Source organism: Salvelinus namaycush, chromosome 6 (assembly GCF_016432855.1).
Source record: "Salvelinus namaycush isolate Seneca chromosome 6, SaNama_1.0, whole genome shotgun sequence".
NCBI lineage: Eukaryota > Metazoa > Chordata > Actinopteri > Salmoniformes > Salmonidae > Salvelinus > Salvelinus namaycush.
Window position 1 is genome coordinate 46786615 of NC_052312.1, and position 27749 is coordinate 46814363.

Consider the following 27749-nt stretch of genomic DNA (forward strand, 5'->3'; position numbering starts at 1 on the left):
TTTAAAGACCTAATATATATTTATATATAGCTAACTATAAAGTGTTGTATTTATTTTGAGTGGGTTACATCATGTCTTTCTTCTCCCCACCAATTATCTATGTATTTGTTGGTTAATGTGTATGCACACACAATTGAAAGTGCACTGTAATTACCTTTTGGCTCTTAAAATATTCCCCAACCAATGGACATCTCTGTTGCAGAAGACGTATTCGCACCTCCAATAAACGCAGCCTTTATTGGACAGCTGGCATGCTACGGAAGTGTGTCCGTGTGTGCGGCCCTGTAGCTCCCTGTCCCCGGTGTACGACTTGAACATTTTGGCTAAAAACAGGTGGATGACAACAATTTCCATTGCGTGCAGTTAGGTATCACTTTCGCTGATTGTAGTCAGAGATGGGAGCGAACAATAGCACGCGCCGCGTCTCCTTTGAGTCGGATGAAAATGACAACATCACAGTTGTGAAGGGCATAAGGGTGAGTGCTGAAAGGATAACAACAATGAATTACTGCATAACCAAATGCTGCTCGGAAGTATTGAAGCGCGTTAAAAATGATAGGAACGACTGACTGCATTATTATATCCTTATTACCAAACAAATAGGCAATGTTATGCCAGAGTAACGTTTGTTATGGTAGCTAGGCTAGCTAACTTGCTGTCAGTTTGACACTGGGGTTTATGCAATGGCCTCGCGTTGTCTAAATTATGAATGACTGGATACAGCTAGGCCAAGTTCTTAGTAATGACGACATTTAGTTTATAATAGATAATACTTTTATTTTATGACCTTGTTATTAACATTAGTTTAGTCCATGTTGCACCATTAGATCCATGTCATGCAAAACACGTGTCGTGTACTTTCTGTCTGACGTGTAAGCTGATAAGTGTTTAACTGTTGCAATGGACCCTGCGTGCCTATTGAAGTTAAATATAGGTTGAGAGGCTTTAGTTTCAAGTTAAGACTAGTTGGCACGAAAATGCCTAATGTGAAGCACCTTGTTGCTAGAAGACTCAAGACAATGTTTATTGTTTACATGGAATAACCTGCTGGTGTGTGGGGGTGTTTTCCTTCTGCATTCTTGCCACGCGTGCTTGTACACAAAAATAAACAAAATATACCTTACGGTTGTAGATTGTACACCCACATATCACAACCAGTGTTATACAATGGCAGCATTCTGCCTTCGTTCTACAGTTTTCAGCCAACCACAATCAAGACTCTGTGTTTTAACATTTAGAAATGTCAATAATCATTGCTTGTCATACGGCTTTTGAAACACATGGCCCTTTTATCAGCAAGGAAGTGTCCTTTAAATGTAAAATATACACTTACTGTAGCAGGTTTGCACAGATCCATACAGCTATGGGTGCCGCCATTCGACTAAACTACACTCCCACTACACTTCCAGAGTTGCTAGATAGCTAATTAACACAGGTCGTCGGTTACCTCTAGTCTTCCGTAAACAAGTGCTGTAACATGGAGATATGGCCGTGTGGGAACACTAACCCTATCAAGGTGTGTATCTATTTAACCTTTTTTTGGTTTTTGAAATGATTTCTCGCTGATATGAAAGACAAGGTCTTTATGCTTCCAAAACCATACCGCAAGCAACGCCTGTTAATGTTCAGACCGATGCCTTCGTCCAATCACTCATATGTGTTATGTAATGGAACGGGGTCATGATCAAGGCTAGCCTAGGCCTAACTAATTGGGGGGGTGGACACATTTTAGCAGCGGTGTGTGCCACTGTTAAATGCAATTTGGGATAACACTGCTCAGGCTGTTGTAATAGAGCTAGTGCACCTAGAGTTGTACTCTTGTGTGATTAAGTTGGCTTGGCAAGTAAATTGTGAGAACTCGCCTTTTAGACTTTGGTGTGTGGTGCAGTTGAAGTGTTTAGTGTTGCTCAGATCTGGTATCCTTGTTAGTTGTGCTTTTTTCTCTCCTGTTGGTTTTCTCTCACATATTGCTCTTCTCTCTCTTCTGCAGCTCTCTGAGAATGTCATCAACCGAATGAGGGAGCCCATAGCTCCCCTTCTTCCCCCCTCCCTTCCACAGGTCCCACCCCCTGTTGCGGCTCCCTCCCCCCTCCTCATTCCAGTGCCTCCCCTCAGACCCCCCTTCGATCCCATCACCTCGCTTCCACCCATAGAACCCATCGCACTACCACCTCAACCTCCTGCACCTGTCACTGAAGTAGTGGCCCCTCCTCCACTTCCACCCCCCATGGAACAGGTAGCAGCTCCAACCATCATTGACATGGTGATCCCGCCTCCTACCCTAGCTGCTTTAAAGCCTGTGGCGTCCCCTCAACCACCTGCATCTGTTGAGCAGGTAACCCTCCCACCGCAGGTTGAACCCCTGGCTCCCCTCCCTGTTCCCGCTCCTGTTGCTGTGGAACTCAATACCATCCCTGCACCTCCTCTTGTAATCGAACCCGTTGCTGATCCTCCTGTAATCAAACCTGTAGCTTCTCCTATAATCAAACCTGTTGCTTCTCCTCCTGTAATCGAACCTTTTGCTCCTCCTCCTGTAATCAAACCTTTTGCTTCTCCTCCCGTAATCAAACCTTTTGCTTCTCCTCCCGTAATCAAACCTTTTGCTTCTCCTCCCGTAATCAAACCTTTTGCTTCTCCTCCCGTAATCAAACCTTTTGCTTCTCCTCCCGTAATCAAACCTTTTGCTTCTCCTCCCGTAATCGAACCTTTTGCTTCTCCTCCTGTAGTCAAACTTGTTGCTTGTTCTCCTGTAATCGAACCCATTGCTGATCCTTCTGTAATCAAACCCGCTGCTCCTCCCGTAAGTGAGCTTATTGCACCTCCTCCCCCTCCCGTAATTGAGCTTATTGCACCTCCTCCCCCTCCTGTAATTGAGCCCATTGCTCCTCCTCGCCTTTCCTCTTCATTGGCATCCATTTCTTCCTCCCCTGCTGTTGAGTCTGCTGCTCTTCCAATGGAAGCTTTCTCCCTGCAGCCTGCAGTCAAACCCATCGCTCCGCCTCCTCCCCCAGCTGAATTCATTGCTCCTCCCCCTTGTGAACCCATTGCCCCTCCTCCTCAGCCCCCAGTGGAAGCTTTTGCTCCTCCTCCTGCCCCAGAACCAGTGGAAGTTGTTGGCCCCCCTCTTCCTCCTCCCACCCTAGAGCCAGAACCAGTGGCTGCAGCAGCACATGCAGGTGAGTTCTACTATAGCGTACAGACATAAGGGTCTCCTTAATGTGTTTACAAACATTGCCGCACAAGGGCGACGTGCGCAAGTTGGTGGCAGAACAAGGGGGAGTTGTTATAGAACGGCAGCAAAATAACTCTTTACATGTTGCTTGAGTGCATTTCACACTACTTTTGGATTATAATTGGATTTTAAGGCTTGTATGAATGTCCTGCTTACTATGTTTGTCATCATCGCAAATCAACTGCATTATACTTAAAAAACACTTCAACCAGTAAAATGGCTATTTGGCTAGCTTTTGCTACATCCTATATCAACGAGTGTTAACATTCTAACTAACAACTGCTGCATCCAAAATAATTATTTTGTAAAGATCACAACCAAATATAATCTTAGTGACAGTTGAAGCAATAATCAAAACATCTTTTCAATTTTTTTGGTTTAGAAGTAATAAAAATTTAAATCTAGGCTATGTTGAATGTGCGCAGATTTCGACGGCTTTCTTACTGCTGCCAAGAGTTGCGCTCATCTTTGCGTGACGTCAGTGTGTCGTGTACTGAAAAAGGGTCTATAGTGTACAGCCATAAGGGTCTCGGTGGCACCATGCTTACATGACATGCATGCATTCATTCACACCACTCAAACTGTCAATGAGACTGTCAGTTAATTTACTGGTTCAGTTGGATTATTGCACTGTGTGCTGGTATTTGACCACCTCGTAACTAATTCAGAGGTGGCCAATCGTACTGCTGCCTCCACTTCCTCTGAAATGAGCTAAAGCAATTTGGCTTAAATTGACATGTTCACATAGCAGGTCACAGTCATGACCCCAGGCATCACACTGTTCAGTGGGTTAGAAGTCCAGCTTTTGGGATCTGTACTCAGTGATCATTTGGGAATCTTGACCTTACTTTTAAGTCAGCCCACGCATACAGCACAAATGTTCTCTCCCCTCTGATTGTAATTAGTCTTCGTTCTCAGGATTCCTCTCACAGTGGCCTCTGGTATTATGATTCATTGGCATCACCAAAGCGCTAATGAAACGATTAATTCTTACTTGTAATATAGTTAATGAATTGATGCCGCACTTAAGCCCATTTCCTATATTTTAGCACACTAGGCAGCTGAAACCATTGCCCCTTTTTCCTCCTCTGTTTTGTGGAAATCCTTTAATATTTTTTGACTGTTTTCCACTGTTAAATGTGATGCATTCTTTCCCTCCACTAGCCCATTTGCTTAGGGCTGCTTTGCATCTTGCGTGTTAAGGGTCACCTTACACTGGTATCGGAGTGTATCAGGTCTTTGCCATAGGGAAAGGACGTTGAAGGTAAGGCAGGAAACGATAGGGACGTGGGAGGTTCCATTACAGATGATGACAACGGTGGGCGAAGAGGTTTCCCCATCCTTGACGGCACACAATGGGTGTGATAATTAAAAAGTGGCCATCTTAAAGGCACGCTGCACTGCCTCTGGTGATTAAAACGACACCACCTCAGTTTCACACAACAATCCAGCCGGGCATCATTATGAAAAGGCTGTGGGTGTGCGTTCGCTGCTTAAGTGTTCATCTGGAATAGAAATCTCCCTAGAAAAACTCCCAAGCCACTTATCAACTGTCAGCCATGCTGTACTGTAAGTTAACGCTATCAGGTCTTTCTTAATATGCTGTTTGGGCTGTCTACTTGAAGACATTGTTAATACAATTGGTCTTGTAACGGCATGCTATTCACACGTTCTTAACAAAAACACTTTTGTATAAATCTGTTTTCATTAGCGCCCGGCTATTCACGCAATCGCTCTCTGTTTTTCTGTCTGTCAAAAAATCACTCCCTCTTGTCCACGTTAATTGCTTTGCAGATTAAAAGAGAAACACGGCAATGTCTCTCTACATTTTTTATCAGGGATTTGTATGAACTGTTTTTTGGGGGATTGTGTAATATTGAAAAAAAGTGTCAGCTAGTTCCACTTAAAAAGCTACTTTTTAAGAATTGTCTTTAGTGTCTTTGCAAAAGGTAATACTCTTTATTTTTTTATTTTTTTATATTTAAATTTTTGCTCCTTTTCGGTCAGTAAAGGACCCTTGTTTATAGTACTAACAGATGAGAGGTCTATTATGCCTTGCGTGTCATTTTCCCCCTATTCATCATCACATTAAGATCACTTTATTGGTTAATTGCACAGAAGGTCCAACTGAAATCTGACTTCTGCTTTTTAAGACACACACATGCATACATACCAATACAGGTTTTGGAGAGGTGCGGTAGGATGCCACCCTGGACACGCAGGGAGCTCTTGTTATGGGGGGTTAAGTGCCTTGCTCAAGGGCACAATGGCAGGAAATGGCATGTAGAATTTGATACCAGCAACCCTCCGGTTGCCAGCTCAGTTCCCGTCAGATTTTTCCAGTTGGACCCGGGATTCTAACTTTCAAACTTTTGGTTGCTGGCTCGCCACCCTAACCACTAGACTACCTGCCGCCCCAGTACAGTATGTATACAGTATGTCCAGACTTGACAGTTGAGATGAGGCAAAGGCAACCAGGGAGCTCTAGCGAAGCTAGCCTAATTGCAGCTAGTGTTTTTGGTAGTGTAGTTTTGTTTTTAACCGTTGATTGAGCTCCACATCTTTCGATACGGGTCATGGTTGGACCACGTGTCTTTTTGAATTTAGGTGAAAGTAACAGACCCCAGACCTATCAATAAGTCACTGTAACCAAGTACAAATCAAGTTGTATGTTTTGGTGCATGAGTAAGTCAGTTTCTCTCCTAACTTACCTAAGTTGGTATGTTAGGTAATGCAGAGCTGCATATTAATTTCCACACAGGTTACCATTGCAATCAGAGTGAGAGTTGTGTTCTGTTCCTGCCCACGTCACCAGACAGTAATAATACTCACATCTGACTAATGAGCTTTGAGTTGGAGGATAAAGATTTCTCTCTCTCCTCTTCCTTCCCTCAGTATGTGTGGTAGAAAGTACTATATATTTTTTACGTCAGCGGTTCGTCAGGTGCATGGTGGTTTGGTTACTAGATGACTGCAGTACACAGGTGGAGCTTTTCTAGTGCTATAACCTTCATTTGTTGTGTTCTTGTGACGGCTTCAAATTATTCTCTCAACATGGGTGGCCTATAAGCACAGTGATGTAAGTCGACATTGGAAGAAAGGCCACATGTTTTCAAGGTTGTCCCATGTTCATTATACACTTAGTGCACAAAACATTAGGAACACCTTCCTAATATTGAGTTCCACCCCCATTTGCCCTCAGAACAGCCTCAATTTGTCGGGCATAGACTACAAGGTGTCGAAAGCGTTCCACAGGGATGCTGGCCCATCTTGACTCCAATGCTTCCTACAGTTGTGTGAGATTGTCTGGATGTCCTTTGGGTGGTGGGCCATTCTTGATACACAAGGGAAACTGTTGGCCGTGATGAACCCAGCAGCGTTGCGGTTGTTGACACATTCAAACCAGTGCGCCTGGCACCTACTACCATACCCCGTTCCAAGACCACTTCAATCTTTGGTCTTGACCATTCACCCTCTGAATGGCACACAATCCATGTTCTTTAACTTGTCTCCTCCCCTTCATCTACACTGATTGAAGTGGATTTAACAGGTGACATCAATAAGGTATCATAGCTTTCAACTGGTCTGTCATGGAAAGAGGTGTTCCTAATGTTTTATACACTGTTTAAATGCACTCAACAGGAAAAAGTCAACTTGGCGTAACGATCGCGTCTTATCTTTTTGGAAAAACTCTGCTGTCTTGCAATTCTGCAAGTCTTGTTAATTAAATAGTCACCAAGGCTCGAGCCCAATACCACATTTTTCATAAAGGTTGCAATTTAATGGGGAGGGGGGGGGGGTGTTGATTGTGTGCCCACGAGTGGTGGTATGGAGTTAGACCTCTTGGCTGTCTCTAAATCACGGCCTAGTCGCGTGTGTGCTGATTACAGTATGGTCAAGGTTGAGCCTCCTACACCGCTCTATGCAGGCTATAAATATTCATACTCCTGCGCCCACACACTGGCTAGCCCGGCTTAATAGCCTGCTTAAAGATGACTAGGGAGAGAGAGGTGTAAGATGAGTGGAGCGGTATAAAACACCTGCCAACGCATAATTATCCCTCTAAAATGGCTTCCCTGGTCTTCATCATCAAATGGGAAGTGATCAGTTATTCTTGTGATTAAATTACAGGCGAAGGTGGGGGAGCAAATCGGTGAAATGAAAAGATGTACGTTTTTGCACGAGACAGCGGCTACGAGGGTAGTTTTTCTTTTTGAAGGTGTTGGAAACAGTGCGTGTGCAGCGTGGTGGTGAGTGTGAGGCGTGCAGAAGTGGTAATGTTGCAGATTATGCCCTCTATGCGGGTCACAGGGTTAATGAAACGTCTGATGAGAAATGCAATTTGCCTCCCGTCTATCTCCTTCTGCCAAGAAAGAGCTCCTTTCTAGATGTTTTTTCTCACTGGGGTTTAGGGGGTGAGGGGGAAGAAAAATCTCAAAGATGAGTTTTTAATCTCTTTAACATTTCCATGTTCTACTCAGGATTGACACGGGGGCTCTGTTGATCTGGAATTGTTTATGACCCCTGCCTAGCCGATGGAGTGCCCAAAGGACCCTTGTTATGTTTATCCTATCAGAACCCATTCTACGGCTGACTCCCTTTTCCTTAGAGTAGGGAACTACGGGGAGAACATGGAGTATAATGATGATGATGATGATGATGAGGAGGACGGCTGTAATTGCAGACCTACGCAGTTTGGTCCATAGTCTTCACAAAATGGTGTAAGACCACCAGAATTGTTGAGTCAGGCCAAACGCTACATAACATCCAATGATAATGTAAGTGTAGTCTGGAGAGGCTGTAAAATGGATTCCAGTCAAGACCGATTACACAGGTTTATTTCTCTGTAGTCTTCCAACACTCTCTCAGCCTGCTTCAGATAATGTGTTTGCTGTCAGCAGTTCGGTCTACAGGTAGTGTTTCTGATGGATTCTGGGTGACAGTTGTGCTGGGCCTACTCTCTTTCAGGATCAATTGAAGTGATTGCGGTCATTTGTTTACCATGTTTTCAAACTTTCTCGACTGATTAGCGTCATCACAATCAAATTATATTTTATTGGTCAATAACATATTTAGCAGATGTTATTGCTGGTGTAGTGAAATGCTTGTGTTCCAAGCTACAACAATGCAGTATTACCTAACAATACACACATATGAAAGAATGGAATTAAGAAATATATGAATATCAGATTGCGAAATGTCGGAGTGGCATTGACTTACATACAGTAGAATAGAATACAGTATATACATATGAGATGATTAAAACAGTATGTAAACAAGAGACTATTGTTCCATTTATTAAGTGACCAGTGATTCTATCTATATAGGGCAGTAACCTCTAAGGTGCAGGGTTGAGTAACCGGGTGGTGGCTATTTAACAGTCTGATGGCCTTGAGATAGAAAAACAGCTTCTGTCTCCCAGTCCCAGCTTTGATGCACCTGTACTGACCTCGCCTTCTGGATGAGGTGAGGCCCTGGCTCGGGTGGTTGATGTCCTTGATGATTTTTTTTGCCTTCCTGTGACATTGGGTGCTGTAGGTGTCCTGGAGGGCAGGTAGTTTGCCCCGGTGATGTGTTGGGAAGACCACACCACCCTCTAGAGAGCCCTGCAGTTGACCATTTCAGATGGTCAGTGATGTGTATGCTGAGGAATACACTATTTCAGATGGGCAGTGATGTGTACTCTGAGGAATACACTATTTCAGATGGTCAGTGATGTGTACTCTGAGGAATACACTATTTCAGATGGTCAGTGATGTGTACGCTGAGGAATACACTATTTCAGATGGTCAGTGATGTGTACGCTGAGGAATACACTATTTGCCGCATGTTTTTTGCACAACATGACAACATTCCCTTTGCATTCTCTCTCCAAGTTTCTACAGACGGCTTTCTGTCCACCTGCCTTTACACTCTCATTCTGTTCTCTGAAATTAGGTTGGAGAGAGGGGGAGAACAGGAGGGAGAGGAAGGAAAAGAGATGGAAGGAGAGACAAAGAGAGGCAGGTGGTTAGACAGAGAGAAGGAGAAAATGAGAGAGAGGGAGAAACAGGATTGACCTTACTTGCAGCAGGCTGGGACTCCAGAGGACTACCTGTGGAGCTCTTTTCTGTTTTAAGAACCGTATCTTTAATTCACTTATCAAATATCAGCGTCCCGGAGAGATGATACATGGAGGGGCTCCTAACCCCGGCATCCATTACCCTCAACCCACTGTTTGATTAATGCCTTGCCCGCAGAGAAATTTGGTATTGAGCCGGGCATCGTCACGGTAACAAGAAGCTATCTATTCTTGGCCTTGATGAGAAGTGGCAGTATAAGGTACTTAGACCCTCCTTTTGACACTTACTTTTGGAAGGATTCTAGCCTCTGTTTTTATTTATGTGACAGTCAGTAGAGGGCACAGGAAAGACAGGAGGGAAGGCTGTAGACACCTTCGTTGATACTCAAAGGGAACATAAGTTCCCATTGACTTAAGGCCCCATTTAGAATTATTGTAACAGAGCTGCAATAGCATGCTCGTCTATTTTAATGTGTCAATCCGGTCTGAGATAATGACTCACCTGAAGCAAGGAGGGGTCTTAGTAATGAGTCAGGTTGACTATTATGCACTATTTAGCTAACACAGGGAAGGACACCTGCTTGTGCCTGGGCTCTGTTAGCCTGAGAGTTTAATTAACTCAGTAGAGACTGAGACTACTGCACTCCTAGGGGGGTGCTCCGCATGCTCACGCGCACACACACACACACACACACATGGAAGCGCCATGCCAAGGACATCTCTCAAGTGAAGCTGACTTAACCACAGATCCAGGGAATTGAAGAGAGAGGCTTCATGCCTCATTTTCCTCCCTCCTACACTCATCCCTCTATCCCTGTCTGTTCCCCTCCCTCTCTCTTTCCTCTATCCCTCCATTAGAGGGGATTTTTATTTTAGGTCCTATCCTTCTCAGGACCAAAGGGGGGGTACCCAGCAGACTAGAAGCTGGGCTGTAACAAGCTCCAGTCACAAACAGTCTCCAAGGGATTTCCTGCTCTGCTCTACAGTGTGTTAGAGATTATAGGTGTACCACTTGTTCAGCAAATGAGAGTTAGCCAGCCAGCCAATTTCGGTGTGTGTGTGTCCTTCACCGTTACACTGCGACCGGGTCTACCTGGTAATAACAGGCTCTCTGACAATGGCGATTATCCCATCTCTCTGTAATGCGCCAGTCTCACTTGAGTCATCTGTAAGCACACACCCCTCTCTCTCTCTCCCAGCACTGCAGTGTTGCTGCTGCACCGACACACCGCATGGCACTTCTGCCTTCAGAGCACGTCTTGGCCTCTTAGCTCGCCACACGTCTTACTTTCATGCTTAATTACCTGCCAAGATAGGACCAAGAAGACACACGGTCAAACACGTCATGACGCCAGTAACATAAATACAAGGAGTTTGGGAGATTGGGGGAAAAGTAAAGCTATAAAAAATAATGTGTGGGGAGGTTGTGTGTGAGTATGTGATGAGGTTTTAATAGCGCAGGTGATTGGTGGTGCGTGGCAGATCTAACCCTCCTCTCTTCTGGCTGTATAGCCCTCTCTTCTGGCTGTATAGCCCTCCTCTCTTCTGGCTGTATAGCTCATAAGGCTAGAGAGCCTGAGAGGCTAGAGGCCAGTCCCACCTCACTACCCTCACAGTACACACACCATGTTTTATTGCCCACAGCTAGTCAACATACGCATGGTAAACAGGCACATCATACAGTACATTTCACACACACACACACACTGGTCCACAGTGCCTCACCCTGGCCTATCTGTCTGTCTCTCTCCTATAGTTGATGAAGAGGAGCTGAGGAAGAAGATCACAGAGGATCTGCAGAAAGGCCTGTTGAAGGAGAGGGCGAAGGCTGAGCAGGAGCTGCAAGCATGGTGAGACACACACACACACACACACACACACACACACACACACACACACACATCCCTATGAACCACCATGGTTAAACACCACCACATCAGCCTTACCTGTCCACTGTAGTACAGTAACTGTCCTCGAACAGCCTCATACAAAGCAATGCAGTAGGTGTTAGAATGTATCCTGTCTAAGCCCCACCCCTGACCTTAGCCCTTCCATTAACCTCTATGGGACTGAGCCACACCCTCTACTTCTCTGATTGGTCCTTTGGTTTGTTGCGTTCTTTGAAGGGTTGTGAAGCCAATGGTAATTTACCAAAGTTACTGGAATCTTCAGTAATTTTGGTCATTAACAGAAAATCTATGGCAATCACATCGTCTTTTTGGTAATTTATACTTGAATATTTAAAAAATGTATTCATTTTTTTGTCTATTGTCCATGAATTTCTATGTGGAAACAGCGTTGATTAAACCAGTGTTTTCCCAGTGGGTATGGTTCATGAGAAAATAGCCTAATTAATGAAAAAGCATCTAACCCCCAATGACATTATTTTAAATTACAACTGCAACTCTTCCAACTATTGACGTTTTTCACAACTGCCACCAGTTTGACGGCAAAACATTGTCAATAAATACATATTATTGACTTAGTAAAATAATGCATTTCATGCTGTATGTACAGAGTCTTCAGAAAGTATTCACACCCCTTGACTTTTTCCACATTTTGTTGTTACAGCCTGAATTTAAAATGGATTAAATTGAGATTTGTTGTCACTGGCCTTCACACAGTACCCCATTTCAAATTGGAATTATGTTTTTCGAGAATTTTACAAATTTAATAAGAAATGAAAAGCTGACATGTCTTGCGTCAATAAATATTCAACCCCTTTGTTATGGCAGGCCTGAATACGTTCAGTAACAAACATTTGCTTAACTATTCACCTAATAAGTTGCATGGACTCACTCTGTGTGTAATAATATTGTTTAACATGATTTTTGAATGACTACCTCATCTCTGTACCACACACATACAATTATCTGTAAGGTCCCTCAGTCGAGCAGTGAATTTCAAACACACATTCAGTCACAAAGACCAGGGAGGTTTTCCAATGACTTGCAAAGAAGGGCACCTGTTGGTCGATGGGTAAAAATAAGCAAATTAGACATTGAATATCCCTTTGAGCATGGTGAAGTTATTAATTACACTTTGGATGGTGTGCCAATACACCCAGTCACTAAAAAGATAGACTCCTTCCTAACTCAGAAAGGAAACCGCTCCGGGATTTCACCATGACGCCAATGGTGACTTTAAAACATTTGCATAGTTTAATGGCTGTGATAAAAACTGGGGTTGGATCAACAACATTGTAGTTACTCCACAAGACTAACCTTATTGACAGAGTGAAAAGAAGGAAACTTGTACAGAATAAAAATATTTCAAAACATGCATCTGAAGTAATACTGCAAAAAATGTGGCAAAGCAATTCAATTGTTTTCCTGAATACAAAGTGTTATGTTTGAGGCAAATCTAATATAACACATTACTGAGTAGTACCACTCTCCATATTTTCAAGCATAGTGGTGGCTGCATCATGCTATGGGTATTCTTAAACTCTCCAGTCCTAAAAGATTTATTCAGGATAAAAAAGAAACGTAACATAGTTCAGTCTGTTTTCCACCAGACACTGGGAGATTAATTCACCTTTCAGCAGGACAATAACCTGAAACACAAGGCCAAATCTGAGCTGACGTTGCTTACCAAGAAGACAGTGAATGTTCCTGATTGGCTGAGTTAGTTTTTACTTTTTTTTACCAATTTGACAGAGCTTGAAGAATTTTGAAAATGATAATGGGAAAATGTTGCACATTCCAGGTGTGGAATGCTCTTAGACTTACCCAGAAAGACTCACAGCTGTAATCGCTGCCAAAGGTGATTCTAACATGGTTGAGTACTTATATAATCAAGATGCAGTATATTAGTGTTTTACTTTTCATATAATTATGTTACGAGAATTTTGTTCTCAGTTGTTCATAATACCCAATTGAATTAATTACTCAGCCTGAAACCCAGAATTTGTAAGAAACTGGTTGAAATGAATCAGACGGAGGCCCAGCCACAATAGTCAGAAAGTTTATTTACGAGAGCACTCTCCCTGTCATTACATGTACATTGGTTTATATACCTCTCATTTCGTCATAAATGTCCCTCCTCCTCTAATACAATGACAATATAGTTCACAAGTCCTTCTCATACATTGCCTGCCACCTGTTATACAATCTACTACAAGCCCAAGGTTTCTCCCCTCCTAGGTGGGGAGACTTCCTTCTCTGTTATCAGTTTCACAGTGGTCACAAGTTATCTGCCACAATTCCTTGCCTACCAATTCCTTGCCTACCTTGGTCTAGATCATTGACGACAAATGGCAATTAAATCCATTTTAATCTCACTTTGGAACACAACAAACTGGAACAAGTCATTGGGTGTGAATACTTTCTGAATGTACTGTATAGTTTCCTGATCCCAAAAGAAAGGGAGAGAAAGCACACTTTTGCAGAAACCCCCTGCCAATTCTGTGTTCCATTAATAGTAAAAAAGGTCAGATTCATCCCTTCTCCCACATGTGTTCAATCTATTTATTTTCCCGAAGCACATCAGCGTTTATTTCGTCCCCCTTACCTCCTATACTATTTTTGGGGCTCAATTAATCATGCCTGGGAGAGGGCGCCATCGAGATGTAATTTCCTGGGCGCTGAGTGGGTGATCTATTAGCCAGCCTTGATGAGGCATCGTGGCTTCCTTCCCAGCGCCTTCCCCACTTCTCGGCTGCATCCCAAATGGCTCCCTATTCACTATATAGTGCACTACTTTTGACCAGGGCCCATAGGTGTAGCCATTGCACTCTGGTCAAAAGTAGTGTGCTATGTCGGAAATAGGGTGTCATTTGGGTTGCAAAACTCCCTTTTCCTCCCCTCTTCGCCACAATAGAGCAGGTGCATGTCCCATCAAGTCTGATAAACACATCCTTCCCCTCTAATGGTACTGGATGGGCTCCAAAGACTTACCAGTGAATGACTAAGTCGTTTAGCCTAGCGCTTAATGTAGCTGCTATTACAGTATGGATGGGAAATGCCCCTATAGAGTGAATGGGAGGCGCTAGCATTAGGCTATGGCTATTAAGGTTTTTTGAGGTGTGTTTAAGGGGGGCTATTCACAGGAACATTGTTTAGTTTTTGAGTTGTTTTGTCTTTTATTGACATAAATGTGTGTTGTCTATGGACCTCTATTCAGAGAAGTAAATTTACTGTACCAATTTGAGTGTAAATTGTGGCCTGCAATTAATTCTGTTCATTATGATGGTGATGTAGCTGTGTGCTCACTCAGACTGCCTCAAGTCCTCCACTTATTTGGTTTACCTCTTCACTGTTTTAGGTGCTTTTTGTTACTTTTTATGAACAACGGTCATTCAAAATTTAAAAGCAATCATCTGTAAGCTGTTTGCCAGCACGCATGCCCTCCAACGATGTGTGTGTGTGTGTGTGTGTCCCTCTTAATACCGTGGAGTAAACATTAGTAAAACAGCTTTATGGGTCATCTTTGTTGATCTGGCTGGTCTTTCCAGTCGGGCCCAGGCACTAACCTGGACAAATTGCTATTGATAAAGAAATGTATTTCCTGTCAGCCATAATAAAATAGAATTTAGAACGAGCATCTGTCTTGGTTTATATGGCATTGTTGGCTGAAGCAACAGGGATGGGAAGAGGTAGTGCCTGTCGCATTTCCCAGGCCTGAGTCCCAAATGGCACCCTATTCCTTATATAGTTCACTACTTTTGACCAGGGCCCATAGGGTTCTGGTAACATTTAGTGCACTATATAGGGAATAGGGTGCCATTGGGGAAGCAGCACCATTAAAGGAAAGTACGGAGCTTTATTGACCATGATGCTGTGCTGCTTGGATGGACAGAATCAATATTTCCCTTAATGTCGTGTCCCCACCAAGTTCTCTCCTCTCTGACTTCTTTTATGATGTTTGTGTTTTCATTTGGCTTTAGTAGAGCCAACGAGTCTTGGGAGTGAGACTTGAAGAAGATAATCCACTATAAGATGTTTAACTCCCTTTGTTGTGTGACTCACTCATGTTTAGGCCTGAAGACATTGTGTGAATGTTCACTTTTCAAAATGGTGGAGGGGGAAGAGGTGGTTGACGCAAATGGCCAGCATACAGTTTGGAACAGAGTCTCCAGGATGTTGGATGTGGATTTTCAGCAACTGTAGCTGTTAACAGAAGGGCCAAACATGCTGACCACACCGCCTGCGTTGCAAAATACATTTACACGTTATTCAATCATTTCTTCCTAATTGCATGCGAGCGCCAACGAGTGTCTGCTTAGCCAGGCACTAAAATAGAACTTGGTTCTATTTTGGACGTGTGACACGCTGCAAGTCCCGCCTCTCCCATCTCCTCATTGGTTTTTAGGAGCATATACACACGTGGGTGATTGAAAGATGGAGGTCCACACTCAGTCCTTTTGGCGGTGGTAATACACCTTAAAGTTGGTTGCCAACCACCATATAAAATCCATAGAAGAAGAATGAATGAGGAGATTAACAAACTAGGTTTCCCCTTTTTATCTGTGGATTGTCAGAGTAGAGAACACGTGATTTTGTGTGACTCAACATGGGTCAGACTTCTTCAAAGATCCAGCAAAAACAGAAAAGCACCATGTGCATTTTAGATAAAATAACAACCCATTGTTTATCTCCCAGGACAAATGATCTAGTAGCAGCAACCTAGCTACCTAGCAACCTAGCTACATGTCCATGAATATTTCATGTGTGTTTCGACCTCTCCCCAAATTAATATTGTTGGTTTTTTAACCTGCGTGTCATGAAGGTGTCTGGTTGGGATAGACAACATTTACATGCGTGGTGTCACACGCAGACGCACGCGCAGAGCTGGTTTGGTCTGCATGTAAGGTCTTTGAGTTGGAAGATGAATGGTACAGTAGGCTGACTCTACTCTGTAAGGTCTTTGAGTTGGAAGATGAATGGTACAGTAGGCTGACTCTACTCTGTAAGGTCTTTGAGTTGGAAGATGAATGGTACAGTAGGCTGACTCTACTCTGTAAGGTCTTTGAGTTGGAAGATGAATGGTACAGTAGGCTGACTCTACTCTGTAAGGTCTTTGAGTTGGAAGATGAATGGTACAGTAGGCTGACTCTACTCTGTAAGGTCTTTGAGTTGGAAGATGAATGGTACAGTAGGCTGACTCTACTCTGTAAGGTCTTTGAGTTGGAAGATGAATGGTACAGTAGGCTGACTCTCTACTCTGTGGCATTGGCCTTCTCTCCTCTCCAGGATATCAAATCTTCCTTCTCTGCTAATTTTTCATCCTTAATATGTCATGTCTGTTTAAAAGAAGAAAAAAATATATATCTTTGAGTTTTCTATTCATTTGAATTTATTGGGGAAAAGGTCCACCATTATCTTTTAATTGAAAGAGATGTCGGCACAGAAGGCTCTTTCACAGCTTCTCCATCAAAGGTAATTGAACTGCGATGGTGTTTAGCAGACTACTTGTGATCAGGAACCTGTGCTGGAATAGAGGTGTCATGACCAGCTAGCCTAAGATTGGATTGTTTTAAACTTAACTGGTAGTGTTGACTGTAGTAAAAACTGACTGAGTCAAGGTGTGGAGTTATGAATCAATTGACCGTTGGTCAAACCCATAGTGTGAAGCTGTCACAGGCAATTAGTGACCTGTGAACTTACCTGGGTCCCGTGTGGCTCAGTTGGTAGAGCATGGCGCTTGCAACGCCAGGGTTGTGGGTTCATTCCCCACGGGGGGACCAGGATGAATATGTATGAACTTTCCAATTTGTAAGTCGCTCTGGATAAGAGCGTCTGCTAAATGACTTAAATGTAAATGTAAATGTCTCACTTTGCAGTAGTTCACTCATTCCCTCCTCTATCATTCCTGTTGTGTGTGTTGTATCCAGATGTTCATACCATACCAGGGTATACAGTATTACCGGAAGTGCACAAAACTAGGCAACAGGGATCTTGATCCAGAAGGGGATTGAATGTCTCTGCTGTAACCAAGAAGCTTGATGTTGACATCTAGCCACTTAGCTAGCAAGTTACCAAACTAAATCCATAGCTGGAGTCCTGAGCCGGACAACATGTTTTTGACACCTCTAAGATTTCTTATAGTTAGACCGCTGCACCACTATAAGTTAAGTATAAGGCACTGCGGCTCAGTGCAAGAGGCGTCACTACAGTCCCTGGTTCGAGTCCAGGCTGTATTACATCAGTCAGTGATTGGGAGTCCCATAGGGCGGCGCACAATTGGCCCAGCGTTGTTTGGGTTTGGCCGGGGTAGGCCGTCATAAGAAGTTGTTCTTAACTGACTTGTCTAGTTCCTTTTTTTGATTGAAACTTTATTTAAATAAGCAGTGGCGTAGCGCGCACCCCCACAGCCCCTGTGAGTTGCCTCAATAAATCAAATATTATACTGTATTGAAGATCATGCCGTCATTATTTCGGAAAAAAATACCACTATACGGTATATCGCCCAACCTAGTGTGTGTGTGTTTGGTGTCACCACTGAGCTGGCCAGATGGTGCCATGCTTCATTAAATTTAGATATCTGCAGTGAAACTGCTACTACTGCTTACTACCTCTGTTAGAACACACAAAATGGGCTTCAGGAATATCTCATATACACACTTTCAGTCCCTCTCTCATTCTCATACACACACAGAATATGTGTGGAGTGTTCATTTGCGGGCGGCCCTATCTCATTTAAGGCGGGGTGGCTGCAGGGAGCAGATTTTCTGAAGACTCCTCTGAGAGGCGTCAGAGCAGAAAGGCTGCAGAGTGAAAGAAATATGCAGTACTCTTCTCGCTCTCGACCTCATATTCTCTCTCTCGCTCTGACTTCTATCCTCTATATTTACCTCTTCTATTCTCTCTCTTGACCTCTCCTCTATATTTACCACTTCTCTCTCTCGACCTCCTAGCCTCTATATTTACCTCTACTCTCCTCTTCCTCTCAAATACCACACAGCTCTTATCTCTTTCTCCTCTCTGTCCCTCTTCTCCTCTGCTTTGTCAGCACTCACTGCTGTGCCCTCTGATTGGGGTTGACCTGTGGTGGCCCCTAAGCGCTGTGGGAGAAAAAAGAGGCTCAGTGAGGATGCCACTCAGACTGATACTCAGACAGGGACAGACAGACACAGGTCTCACTTCTCAGGTTGTTCCTGTCACCACCGGGCATGCCTACGTTGAATTAAGTGGGACACAGTGGTGAGTCCAGGTGTCACTGTGGTGAATGTGGCAGTAGGTGTCTCTGAGTGCCACTGTGTTTAACACCAGAACCACTGGAGCAGTCATTTGGACTGCTTAAACAATGGCATTATAGTGAATATAAGTGTCGATATGGCAGCAATCAAATAGTCCATTTTTGTCAGCCCGTGCTTACATGGTATGAGTCTTCAGGCATTGGCATCAGTTGGGGCATGTCCATGTCACATAAACAATGAAAGCTGGTGAGTGGGTTACAGGTGTTTTTTGCTTGAGATGTATGATCAGCAATAAAAGAAACGTCCCTTTTTCAGGACCCTGTCTTTCAAAGATAATTCGTAAAAATCCAAAACTTCACAGATCTTCATTGTAAAGGGTTTAAACATTGTTTCCCTTGCTTGTTCAATGAACCATAAACAATTAATGAACATGCACATGTGGAACAGACCTTAAGACACTAACAGCTTACAGACGGTAGGCAATTAAGGTCACAGTTATGAAAACTTAGGACACAAAGAGGCCTTTCTACTGACTCTGAAAAACACCAAAAGAAAGATGCCCAGGGTCCCTGCTCATCTGCGTGAATGTGCCTTAGGCATGCTGCAAGGAGGCATGAGGACTGCAGATGTGTCCAGGGCAATAAATTGCAATGTCCGTACTGTGAGACACCTAAGACCGCACTACAGGGAGACAGGACGGGCAGCTGTAACAAAACCTGCACAGGATCGGTACATCCAAACATCACACCTGCGGGACAGGTACAGGATGGCAACAACAACTGCCCGAGTTACACCAGGAACGCACAACCCCTCCATCAGTGCTCAGACTGTCCGCAATAGGCTGAGAGAGGCTGGACTGAGGGCTTGTAGGCCTGTTGTAAGGCAGGTCCTCACCAGACATCACCGGCAACAACGTCGCCTATGGGCACAAACCCACCGTCGCTGGACCAGACAGGACTGGCAAAAAGTGCTCTTCACTGACGAGTTGCGGTTTTGTCTCACCAGGGGTGATGGTCGGATTTGCGTTTATCGTCGAAGGAATGAGCGTTACACCAAGGCCTGTACTCTGGAGCAGGATCGATTTTGGAGGTGGAGGGTCTGTCATGGTCTGGGGCGGTGTGTCACAGCATCATTGGACTGAGCTTGTTATTGCAGGAAATCTCAACGCTGTGCGTTACAGGGAAGACATCCTCCTCCCTCGTGGTACCCTTCTTGCAGGCTCATCCTGACATGACCTTCCAGCATGACAATGCCACTAGCCATACTGCTCGTTCTGTGCGTGTTTTCCTGCAAGACAGGAATGTCAGTGTTCTGCAATGGCCAGCGAAGAGCTCGGATCTCAGAGCATGTCTGGGACCTGTTGGATTGGAGGGTGAGGGCTAGAGCCCCCCCCCCCCCCAGAAATGTCCGGAAACTTCCAGGTGCCTTGGTGGAAGAGTGGGGTAACATTTCACAGCAAGAATGGGCAAATCTGGTGCAGTCCATGAGGAGATGCACTGCAGTACTTGATGCAGCTGGTGGCCACACCAGATACTGACTGTTACTTTTGATGTTGAACCCCCCCTTTGTTCAGGGACACATTATTCCACTTCTGTTAGTCACATGTCTGTGGAACTTGTTCAGTTTATGTCTCAGTTGTTGAATCTTATGTTCATACAAATATTTACACATGTTAAGTTTGCTGGAAATAAATGCAGTTGACCGTGAGAGGACGTTTCTTTTTTTGCTGAGTTTATTACTCTGCCATTTTTTTTATTACTCTGCCATTTTTTTTGACCCCCTCCGTCTTGACTTTTCCTAAATAAGTCTATCACACACTGTCATTCTTAGAATCTTAATATTAATCAGTTTTAGGAGGGAATGTCTTTTTTAAAGGTTTTCCTCCGTTGCCCCTCCCGACAGTTGAATTGAAGGTGCCGTGGTCCGTTGATAATCACGCTGATCATTTCCACGAAACTGAACCGGTTAAACTATACCGACACTAATTTCACAGATACAACAACAGATGAATTAAATGAAGTAAAAGTATGATGAGGGAGAAAGGTTGAGTTGATGAGTGAGGGTAAGAGGATGCGTAATTAGGCCTAGGTCATCACCAGTTGTGAATGAAGAACAGGGCGGGTCATTCTATTGTATTGATCTATTCTAATTAGAATCTCTATATGGTATGTACTCTCAGTCCACTGAATCCAAGCAGTTTTATCAGTCTACTCTGGTCTACTTGTAATACACAGTGTGAGCGTCTGTAATTTACAATGGCAAGAAGACCAAGACGAATGGGATGTACATGCTGCGTTAGCTCTGCTACGAGATCTGAATGAAAATGACTCGGATGTTGGGGAAGAAATGCATATCCTGGCATTTCTGCTGATTGTTCTGATCCTCAGCCGTAACGGTACGCACTGAGCAGGTGCCTGCGCCTCCACCAAGTGAAACGCTGAGACAGGAGAGATGAAATGATAGAACAAGCTGGTGACAATGCTACGGGCCGATTAGCAGCACAAAATGTCATCACTGAGAGAGCAGGCCCTACATCTCAGCAACGCACACTCACCGGCTTTCCTTGTTTGTGACATGGACACGCTCCAACTTATGCCGTTATGTGAAGATGCACACCATGTAAGCACAAGCTGACAATAATTTACTATTTTTGACTGCTGTCAAATCGCCATTTCTGTTCATTGTAATACCATTGTTGAATTTGTGCAGATTTTCACTATTTATCAAGGCCACTTTGTGCTTTATAATGTGGCTACTGATGTTTTCATAATTTGACCGTTGGTCTTGTTGACTGTGCATCTTGGTAGTTGGGGTATTTTAATTTTGCCCTTGTAAAAATGATATGTTAGGGTGTTCCAGCACTAGGGTTGCAAAGGGTCGGAAACCTTCCGGTAAATTTCTGGAATTTTCCCGAACATTTTCCATGGGAAGTTCAGCCCGGGAATTTGGGGAATTTTGCTTAAATTCATCAAAAGAGTTAGCTTAAAACAGTGAACAAGGCAATTCGAGGTCTTGTGGCATATTTTGGTTAAACTATCCCCAATTCAATGGAATTGAAACCCCCTCCATGCACAGTGCACTCTTCCATCACATGTACAGCTGTTTCTCAAGATCTTGCACACTATTGAGATGCTATTGAGCCCACACTACTACACTGTCTGAGCCAAGGACTACATGCTTTCGGGTAAGCCACGGGCACTATCTGATGTGTGGAGACATTTCACTGCAGCTAATGTAGAAGGAAAAGCTGTGTACATTTGCAAGTACTGTGCCAAATCATATGTGAAGAATGCAACAAAGATGCAGAATCATCTGGCCAACTGCATAAAGTTCCCTCAGCGCTCACAACAAGCAACCTCTGACAAAAGTCCCTCTACTTCTATTCGAGGTGAAAATTATGACTCAGACACCTTATCGATAGCAACAGCTCATGGTCCTCCTGGAATCTGATGTTTTTTTTACTCAATGGAGGAACGTAGTCAGAGAAATGCTGATGAATGTCTTGCTCGAGCTGTGTATGCAACTGGTTCCCCTCTGATGCTCACAGGCAATGACCTTGGACAACAGAAGGTATTTGCACTGGTGATAGACAATGCTGTGAACATGAAGGCTGCTTGGTCTAAATCGGAGGAGTCCTTCACCCATTGGTTGTGCTGCTCATGCATTGAATCTGCTCCTCAAGGACATCATGGCACTGAAAATAATGGATACACTCTACAAGAGAGCCAAGGAAATGGTTAGGTATGTGAAGAGTCATCAAGTTATAGCAGCAATCTACCTCACCAAGCAAAGTTATAAGAATAAGAGCACCACATTGAAGCTGCCCAGCAACACCCGTTGGGGTGGTGTTGTCATGTTTGACAGTCTCCTGGAGGGGAAGGCGTCTCTTCAAGAAATGGCCATATCACAGTCTGCCGATATGGACAGCCCCATCAAGAGGATCTTCCTCGATAATGTATTTTGGGAGAGAGTGGTAAGCAGCCTGAAACCTATTGCAGTAGCCATTGCACTGATTGAGGGAGACAATGCCACCCTGTCTGATGTTCAGACTCTGCTTGCAGATGTAAGAGAATAAATCCATACTGCCCTGCCCACGTCAATGTTGCTCCAAGCAGAGGAAACTGCAGTTCTGAAATGCATCAAAAAGCGTGAAGACTTCTGCCTGAAGCCCATATACGCTGCAGCGTACATGTTGGACGCCCCCATCCTGTCTGTTGCGGAGATCAACAAGCCCTATGGAGTTGTCACTACTGTGTCTCGACACCTTGGCCTGGATGAGGGCAAGGTTCTTGGCAGTCTGTCGAAGTACACTTCCAAGCAAGGGCTTTATGTCTACTTATGATAAGGTAAAAGGTTTATGTTTCTGTCTCCATATGATATGGTAAATATATACAGTGCAAAAAACATCTACATTTGAATGGTATTAATATTAATTAGCATATATTCACGTTAATTCCCACGGAAAGTTTCCACCTCTGAATATTCCCCAAAATGTGCAACCCTGTCCAGCACACATGCTTTCTGTTTAATAGTTGTAACACAGCCTCCAAAAATACAGTTGATTGAAAACTTGATTCATTATTTTTTTGTTTTATTATTGACATGTTTTACAGTAACATAAACTAATGAAATTGCTATTGTTCTCATGTTACCTGAGACCATCATAAACACAACCAAAAGAACATTTTTGTGAGCCTATATGAAATGTATTAATTACAGTGTTAGAATGTTGCAGTCAGAATGACTACTCACTAGCTTGAAGAGGGGTCCTTGGAGGCCCAGCGGTTCCAGTGTTAAGTGAAGTGTGTTAAGTGAAGTGTGTATGTACTATCACAGACATCACATTTGTCCCACAATGGCACTTCAAAGTTCCAACTAGAGATGAGGAACTTCAGAAAGCAGAACTTTCCCTTTAAATAAAAACACACCTTATGGAACAGCGGAGACTGTGAAGCAACACAAACATAGGCACAGACACATGCATGCGTACACACACACACACGATAACATAAAAAAATTTACCTTTATTTAACTAGGCAAGTCAGTTAAGAGCAAATTATTATTTACAATGACTGCCTAGGAACAGTGGGTTAACTGCCTTGTCAGGGGCAGAATGACAGATTTTTACCTTGTCAGCTCGGGGATTCGATCCAGCAACCTTTCGGTTACTGGCCCAGCACTCTAACCGCTAGGCTACCTGCCGCACTCTATACACATTCTGTACTGTAGATATGTGGTAGTGGTGAAGGGGCCTGAGAGGCCTGAAATCTGTGAATGTATTGTTTTCAAATTGTATAAACTGCATTAATTTTGCTGGACCCCAGCAAGAGTAGCTGCTGGCACCAGCTAATGGGGATCCATAATAAATACAAATAATTGTTGTACCATGACCCTGTTGGCTAGGCTCCCTCTCCTTGTTTGGCTAGTAATTGGTGCGTGTTGCTAAGGCAGAGGTTTATATTCCCACTGTTGCTTGATAATATAGTGATAGCATTAACCTTCTCCCAGCATCTGTCTCTCCTCTGCCTGACATTTGGACTTCTTTCTCTATTTTAGATCACTCTTAATGATTGAGGTCATATCTGTTTTGTTCGCTTACTCCTCTCTCTCTCCATTTACATTTTAATCATTTAGCTTACGCTCTTATCCAGAGCGACTTACAGCAGTGAGTGCCTACATTTTTCATATTGTTCCCCTGTGGGAATCGAACCTACAACCCTGGCATGGCAAATGCCATGTTCTACCAACTGAGCCTCTCACTCACTCACTCTCACACCTCCTTCTATAAATTTTTGCTCCCTCCCCCAAAAATGGGAAAATAAACCTAATTTTCCACCACCATGCTAGAGGGGTTACTGCTACTTCCTGATGTTGTGCTCGTGCTCAGCCAGGGGTAAACAACAGACTGCCTCCAGTGTGCATCTTCCGGAATATATCTGAAAACGGTTGTGGAAAATCTAGTTTTATTAAGGCAGAAGACAGTACGCATATCCCCTCCCCAAAATCCAGCAGCACGCTATTAAAACTACTTAAGGAGGAAACGGATGCCGTTTTATGTACGAACCGGTCCCAGAGGGATACCAGTGTTTTACCGGCTGGGTACATTACGCCTAGACGAAAGTGAAGATGTATCACCCACTGGCAGCTGTCTAGGCCTCTTCTCTCCTTTCTTTTCAATACTACTACCCTTTTATCAGAGGTGAGATGCATTCACACCATTAACTTAGTAGCCTTATCAACATGTAGATGACTTAACACATGGCTGGTTGTGTGATTGAATGTGTTGCACTTATGGAGTGTGTCCCTCTCTTCTGTCACCATAGAAATGGAATCCACTCATCACAGAATGTTGACTTTGAATGGGTGTGTCCATTCTAGTAACTATATTTCTTTGCCTACACATAATCTCTAGAGCAGCTCACCATTAGGATGACGCAGCACAGGTCCTATATGCCCTCAGGCTCCAGCACTGGAGATCATTTCACACCTGATACATTTCCTCATGTTGTCTGCCTGCCTCTGGGGAGGAGTGTGTTTTTCCCCTCTAGTTAATTGTCATTTCTGTAAACAACAAAATAAATTAGTTAAGATGTCCTCTTCCTGCTAACACAGTCCATTAATAGCATTTTCTGCCAGAAATTATGTTCTCCACAACCTGATCTTGCGTTTGATTCTTTAGCGGAAAACAAAGCTATAATAATAATTAGAATTCACATTTGCTTTTGCTGTCTCCATAGTGAGAGAAGCAGCTTAGCTTTAGTACAGGTCACACCAGGCGTCCTCATTGGCCAGGTGTGAGAAGGGCTCAACTCCTATAGAAAGGTGGTACTACTTCACTGACTGACTGAAAGGTATCTGGAGCCACCCTCCATCCTCTGGTTATACCAGCCTCTTCTACCCCCCCATAGCCCCTTTTGCTCCTAGGAGTTGGGGGGGGGGGGCTAACCCATCAATGATTCATCCCCAGCATTCAACAGCATTATTCCCACATTAAAATTGCATGGTGCCGTTAAACCTCTTTGTTCAGAGGTGTTTGATTCGGGCCCTGGGCACACCTCAGCACCGTTACACAAGACTGCCACAATCCATATCTACAACTCTGCGAGCGGGGAGACTTTGAGATTTTAAGGGGGAGGGGTGTAGGAGAGGAGGGGTCTTTGAGTAGATCTGAGGTACAGTATTTTGGAATTCAACAGTTTGTTGACCCAGATCCTATTTGATAGAGGTGTGTGTGTGTGTGTGTGTGTGTGTGTGTGTGTGTGTGTGTGTGTGTGTGTGTGTGTGTGTGTGTGTGTGTGTGTGTGTGTGTGTGTGTGTGTGTGTGTGTGTGTGTGTCTTTAACCAGAGAAGTCACATTGAGATTGACATCTTTTTTCCAGTGAGCTCTGACCAAGCTGGCAGCATTCATAGTTACACATGAGACATAACATAATAATAAATGGAAGTTCAATCGGTGCGAAGTCCATAAGTGTGTTTAAACCTGCTCTTTAAAAGATCTGTCAGCGTATTTTGGTAGTTGGAGAAGCAAGTAGGGCAGTAGAGAATGGTTTGGAACGCCTACAAAATAAGAGCGTGTTAATTGACCTTACCACATAGTGGTGACCTTAGTACAAGTTGACCTAACAGGATCACTGTTTGCCCGGCCTTAACCTCAACACCTACTGTATGTACATGTTGACCTAACAGGATCACTGTTTGCCTGGCCTTAACCTCAACACCTACTGTATGTACAAGTTGACCTAACAGGATCACTGTTTGCCCGGCCTTAACCTCAACACCTACTGTATGAACATGTTGACCTAACAGGATCACTGTTTGCCCGGCCTTAACCTCAACACCTACTGTATGTACATGTTGACCTAACAGGATCACTGTTTGCCTGGCCTTAACCTCAACACCTACTGTATGTACATGTTGACCTAACAGGATCACTGTTTGCCTGGCCTTAACCTCAACACCTACTGTATGTACATGTTGACCTAACAGGATCACTGTTTGCCTGGCCTTAACCTCAACACCTACTGTATGTACATGTTGACCTAACAGGATCACTGTTTGCCTGGCCTTAACCTCAACACCTACTGTATGTACATGTTGACCTAACAGGATCACTGTTTGCCTGGCCTTAACCTCAACACCTACTGTATGTACATGTTGACCTAACAGGATCACTGTTTGCCTGGCCTTAACCTCAACACCTACTGTATGTACATGTTGACCTAACAGGATCACTGTTTGCCTGGCCTTAACCTCAACACCTACTATATGTACATGTTGACCTAACAGGATCACTGTTTTCCTGGCCTTAACCTCAACACCTACTGTATGTACATGTTGACCTAACAGGATCACTGTTTGCCTGGCCTTAACCTCAACACCTACTGTATGTACATGTTGACCTAACAGGATCACTGTTTGCCTGGCCTTAACCTCAACACCTACTGTATGTACAAGTTGACCTAACAGGATCACTGTTTGCCTGGCCTTAACCTCAACACCTACTGTATGTACATGTTGACCTAACAGGATCACTGTTTGCCTGGCCTTAACCTCAACACCTACTGTATGTACATGTTGACCTAACAGGATCACTGTTTGCCTGGCCTTAACCTCAACACCTACTGTATGTACATGTTGACCTAACAGGATCACTGTTTGCCTGGCCTTAACCTCAACACCTACTGTATGTACATGCCCTCAACCTTGAGACTGACTGAACATCCCAGTCAATTGTTTTTTTAAGGACTCGTTAAGGACTCGCCATAACATTTGTGACACAGCAGTTTATTTTTCCTACATTTCACTCTGTCACCAAAAGTGAAGCACTTTCAAGTGCTACTTGTTCAAGGTCACTTTCAACGTGCTGAAAGCAGAGTGTTGTGTTTTGGGTGCCGCTCTGGAGTGGCTGGGGAGAGGAGCACATGCAGTCCTCTCCAAAGTGATGATACCCCTCAATAACCTTCTTTTACACACCCTCGCCCTATTTTCAAGTTTTAAACCACTGAGCCATCTAAAAACACCCAGCCCCAAACAGCCAATCTCCCAGTTCTTTAACCAAAGATTATAGTCTCTATCTCCACATGTGGAGGGGGGAAAGCATCCACCTATTCCCAGGAAGATGATTCCTTCACCCTGGTAGGTACACACACACACACACACACACACACACACACACTTTCTCTCTTGCCAGTCTATCACAGCGAATGAAAAATGTGTCCAATATCCCTAGACGGGCAATAATGATCAGAAAGCAATAGAGGTGAGGTAGGTGGATAGAGAGCACCTTGCCCTCCGATAGCCGTTCTGCTTGGGTTTGC

At 43.9% G+C, this 27749-nt stretch overlaps 1 protein-coding gene across 1 annotated transcript in view; it reads left to right on the forward strand.

Moving 5' to 3' along the window:
• Window positions 1-249: 249 nt before the first annotated feature.
• The window catches only part of chchd3a (coiled-coil-helix-coiled-coil-helix domain containing 3a), a 94554-nt gene continuing 67054 nt past the window's right edge, over window positions 250-27749 (forward strand). Inside the window, exons 1-4 of the mRNA XM_038996741.1 lie at window positions 250-476; window positions 1991-2335; window positions 3062-3176; window positions 11050-11143. Coding sequence (XP_038852669.1) covers window positions 396-476; window positions 1991-2335; window positions 3062-3176; window positions 11050-11143 — 635 coding nt within the window. The 5' untranslated portion in view covers window positions 250-395. The remainder of the gene's footprint in view (window positions 477-1990; window positions 2336-3061; window positions 3177-11049; window positions 11144-27749) is intronic.